This window comes from Myotis davidii, unplaced genomic scaffold (genome assembly GCF_000327345.1).
Source record: "Myotis davidii unplaced genomic scaffold, ASM32734v1 scaffold1467, whole genome shotgun sequence".
In the NCBI taxonomy this organism is placed as follows: domain Eukaryota; kingdom Metazoa; phylum Chordata; class Mammalia; order Chiroptera; family Vespertilionidae; genus Myotis; species Myotis davidii.
In genome coordinates this window covers 198,317-202,298 of record NW_006298267.1, presented here as the reverse complement: position 1 = coordinate 202,298, position 3,982 = coordinate 198,317, and the positions used below count along the sequence as shown (strand labels likewise).

The following is a 3,982-nucleotide window of genomic DNA, read 5'->3' as shown; positions in this document are numbered from 1 at the left end:
GAGGATTTTTTTCTATTGATATTTTTGCAGAGAGTGGAATGGAGGAAGGGAAGGAGGGGGAGAGAGAGAGAGAGAGAGAAACATTGATTGGTTGCCTCCCACATGCACCCCGACTGGGGCTGGCATCGAACCTGCAAGCCAGGTATGTGCACGTGACTCAGAATTAAACCCGTGACCCTTCAGTGTGAGGCTGTCGCTAACCATGGGCCACGCCGACCAGGGCTAAGTATTCATTTTTTAATTAACAGTTTTAGGGTAGGTATCGATAGGCATTCCCTCTTCCAAAATTCAGCAAAGTGGGTTTAATCCTTGCCCTGTTGAGTGGGAGAGTCCCTCTTGTCTTTGGGACGGTGCTGGTTTGAGGAGAGAAGGGAGTGACCAGACACATCCACCATCTGCTCTCAGGGCTCAGCCCTCAGCCCTCGCCTTGCCCGCCCTCTCTGACCCGCCGTTGACCGGGCTGCCCGGTGTGGGCATCACGCAAACTTGGTCCCGGCACAGGCCTCCTGGCACCAGCGTCCTCACGAGTGACCACATCTCGTCCTTGAGTGAAGATGCCGTTCGCCTTCAGCTAGGGGCCAGCATGGCGACTGCCGCGTCGGTTACAGGAAGAATGGATTAGGGTGAGGGGAGCTTCTCCCCGCACCGCACACTGCATCCAGGGTCGTGGCCCCGGAACTCACCGTCTCCCCCTGGGTCGCACATGGGAGCCTCCTCTTTAAATGCTCCCGGGGCCTGCTGTCTCCCAGCACAGCCTGGCCCGCGGAGGCGCACTGTCCCTCCGAGTCCCCCGAGGAATGGTGCCGTATGTCAGGCACACACATTGGTGAGGAAACGAGGAAAACACAAAATAGTTTGAAATATGGATGGGAAAGGGGAGCTTTCATCTATTGATGGAAGACGGCCCCAAACCAGAGAAGGCTTCACAAGAGTTTATTTGAGCCAAATGCAGAGGACGCACCCAGAAGCAAGGTCGCGACAGACTGAGGAGATGCCCGAGAGCAGCCATTTCTGCTCCCGCATGCGTCCAAGGCCAGGGGGGACACAGGGAAGGTCCTGACCCCTTGGCAGGAGGTGAAGGAGGCGGAGAAGCAAGGTGGGAACTGGGAACGCTCCAGGTGGGTAAGAGCAGCAGGAGTAACAGCCTCCCTACGGGTGGGGACAGGGACTTGGTAAGAAGCAACTCCCGCCCCTGGAGATGGCGTCGGGGGCACAGGTGACCATGGGGTCTGTGGGGTCTGCTCGGTGCCTGTGCCGTTGAGGGGTCTCGACAAGAAAATCACTCTGGTTTCCAACGGCGTGTTGTCTGGATGCGTAAGGGCGGCGAGGACCACTGAGGGCCAGCACGGCCTTGCCGAGGGCTCTGGGCGGGGCTGCCCGGTCAGTTTGTGATCAGACCATCCCATGCGGTTGCTGATGGTCACTGAGCGTGTGCGGCCTGCATGTCCTCCCGAGCGTGACGGAGCCCTTTTCACTCACATCACCCACCGAGGAAATGTTCACCGGGTACGACGTGAGTGCGGGCCGCAGCGGGAAAGGGGTGGCGGCTCTGTCCTCCGCCCGGCGGGTTCCGTTGGGATTCACTGAATAGGGATTCACTGAATAACCACAATAATAAGCAAGTGAAAACCGAGATGGGCCTGGCTCCCGATGAGAGAGAAGGGAAGGACGTACTGGGAGACACTAAAAACAGCGGCCAGAGCGCGGTGGGTGGGTTTCTGGCTGGCGCTCTGCAGCCTGCGTATTAGTCACTGACGTTTGTTCGATCCCCTGTGACTGAGGAGGATCCGTGGAAACAGAAAACGGGGGTGGGTGTAAAAACCCCAACAGGAGTAAAAACCCCCAAACCCAGAGTCCCGGGCAGCCTCCCCTCAGGCACGGTGGCCCTGCACTTGCCCGGAGTCGGGGGCAGGCGCATCCTATATGGGAGGTTGAAGGGAGCAGCAGGCTTTTTCTGGGTGAACAGAAAAGCCAGGTCATCTGTGATGTGCAGTGAATCTAAACGAAACGGGTTCAGAGGTCGTCACCTTAGCAATTCTGCGAGACTCCATGGCATCAGCCCCTTTAGCAGACGGCCCGGCAGCTTCACGGGGAGCCCTCCTGCGGTATTTCCTCCAGAGCTGGCCCAGGCGCAGTCTTACACACACACACACACACACACACACACACACACACACACACACGACCCGTCAGGCGAGTGGACACAGCCCCTCTTCCACCTTGCAAAACCCCCTCTTCCCCCTCAGCTCAGGGGGACTTGGCATGATTGGCGGTTCCTGGGCCTGACCTGGAAGTGGGGTGAGGGACGCCCCCACGGCAGAACCAGGGTCGTCCCTCACCCGCGAATGTGGCGCCGGCAGCCTCCTGACCTCTTCGCTCCTTTGCAGCCTCCTGCTCGGCGGCCTGGGAGAGGCCTTGCTGGCTTTCTCCGAGAGGCGGGGCGCCCCGAGATGACAAGGTGACGATGGAAAAGGAGACGGGACAGGGGCCGGCGTGGGAGCAGACGCCCGGCTGCGGAGCTCAGACGAGGGTGAGGAAGCCGAGCTTGCCCCGCGCCAGGAGCTCTCGGGTTTCTGTTGCAGAGAATGGACCGGTGCCTCTTCCCTAAAAAACACACAAAAAAGCTGCAGGGCGCTTGGTAGGCCCTTGTTGAGTTTCTGGCTGAGAAGGCAGGCCTGGGAGTCGGGCGTTGGTGCCTCTGCTCACTGCCTGAGGTGACCAGGCCTGGAGCAGACCCCGCACCCTCTGCTCGCAGTCTCCCCCCATCTCCCCGTCTGCGCGAGGGTTAGGGTGTCCCTCCAGCTCGGGCTCCACCCTTAGGTGAGGGCGTGAGACGTCCTGCACAGCCCTGCAGTCACTGGCCTCGCCCGGCTCCTGTTCTTTGGTGGAACTGGAAGGGGCGGGCCCTTGGCATGAGCAGAGCTGTCATTCTCACCTCTGAGCGCCCTGACAGCCAGGCACATGGAAACCTGCCACTCGGCCTGAATTAACCTCCCACGGAGGCGGAGCCGCGAGTCTCTGGGCCTAGGAGCTGCCCTCCTGCTGGCTGCTCTCATCCTTATGTGGTGGCTTTTATGAAGGGTTAGAACTTGGTGAGTGTGTGTGTTGGGGAGGGGGGAGAGGGTGGGAGAGAGGGAGGGGAGAGAGGGAGGGGAGAGAGGGAGAGGGAGAGGGAAGGCAGCGGGGGAGAGAGCTGCTGCTGGGGCTGGTGATGGAGAAAAAGGGGAGGAGCCTGAGAAGCGGCGGTGCCTTCTGAACGGACTGCACAGTAGCCCATGTGACGCCCCAGTGCAGGCGCGTTCGCTCTACGTTCTCTGCAGAACAAGACAAGCCTGACTGCGAAGCACCAGCGAGTCAGCCGCAGAACGTGCTCCGGGAGATGAGATGTGGAGCCGCCTGAGAGCTGCTGGGAGAAGGCGGCCATGACGGCTCAGAGAGCAGAGATGGCAGAGGCCCCATGTGGCTACTGAGCCGCCTTACGCTCACGTAGGGCTGGTGTGACCATGGAAGATGTGTTTTTCTTGGCAAAAGGTGCAGTTAATCGGTACAAGCAGGCCGGCCGTCTACCTCGGAGCAGGCGAGGTTTTTCCAAAGGGAAAGGAACTCACAGGGCAAAAGGCGAGTCCCCGGCTGTGACCTGCAGGCGCGAGGAGGCGTCCGCTCCTGGCTTATTCTCTGACTTCCTGTTGAGATGGCAAACGGGCGACAGTGACTCAGTAAACGCACGTTCCTCCTGACCATGGGCTGCAGCCCTGAGAGGCCTCGGTGACAGCGTACGTCCCTCCGTGAGAGGGCGCCCAGCACAACCTCCTGCTGCTGCTTTTTTTAATGCTTTTATTGATTTCAGAGAGGAAGACAGGGAGAGAGAAACACCAATGATGAGGGAATCGTCAATCCGCTGCCTCCTGCTCGCCCCACACTGGGGATCAAGCCCGCAACCTGGGCCTGTGCCCTGACCAGGAATCGAACCCTACCTCCCGGC

General features: G+C 59.9%; 1 protein-coding gene across 6 annotated transcripts in view; it reads left to right on the top strand.

Annotated features, from left to right (window-relative positions):
- Positions 1 to 3,844, top strand: part of TMEM241 (transmembrane protein 241) — a 91,474-nt gene extending 87,630 nt beyond the window's left edge. For 4 of the 6 annotated variants that reach the window (XM_015570538.1, XM_015570539.1, XM_015570540.1 and 1 more), the window contains one exon: positions 2,388 to 2,597. In XM_015570538.1, the coding sequence (XP_015426024.1) occupies positions 2,388 to 2,454 (67 nt within the window). In that variant the 3' untranslated portion in view covers positions 2,455 to 2,597. The other 2 variants (XM_015570535.1, XM_015570536.1) reach the window with 2 other exon arrangements.
- Positions 3,845 to 3,982: the final 138 nt, after the last annotated feature.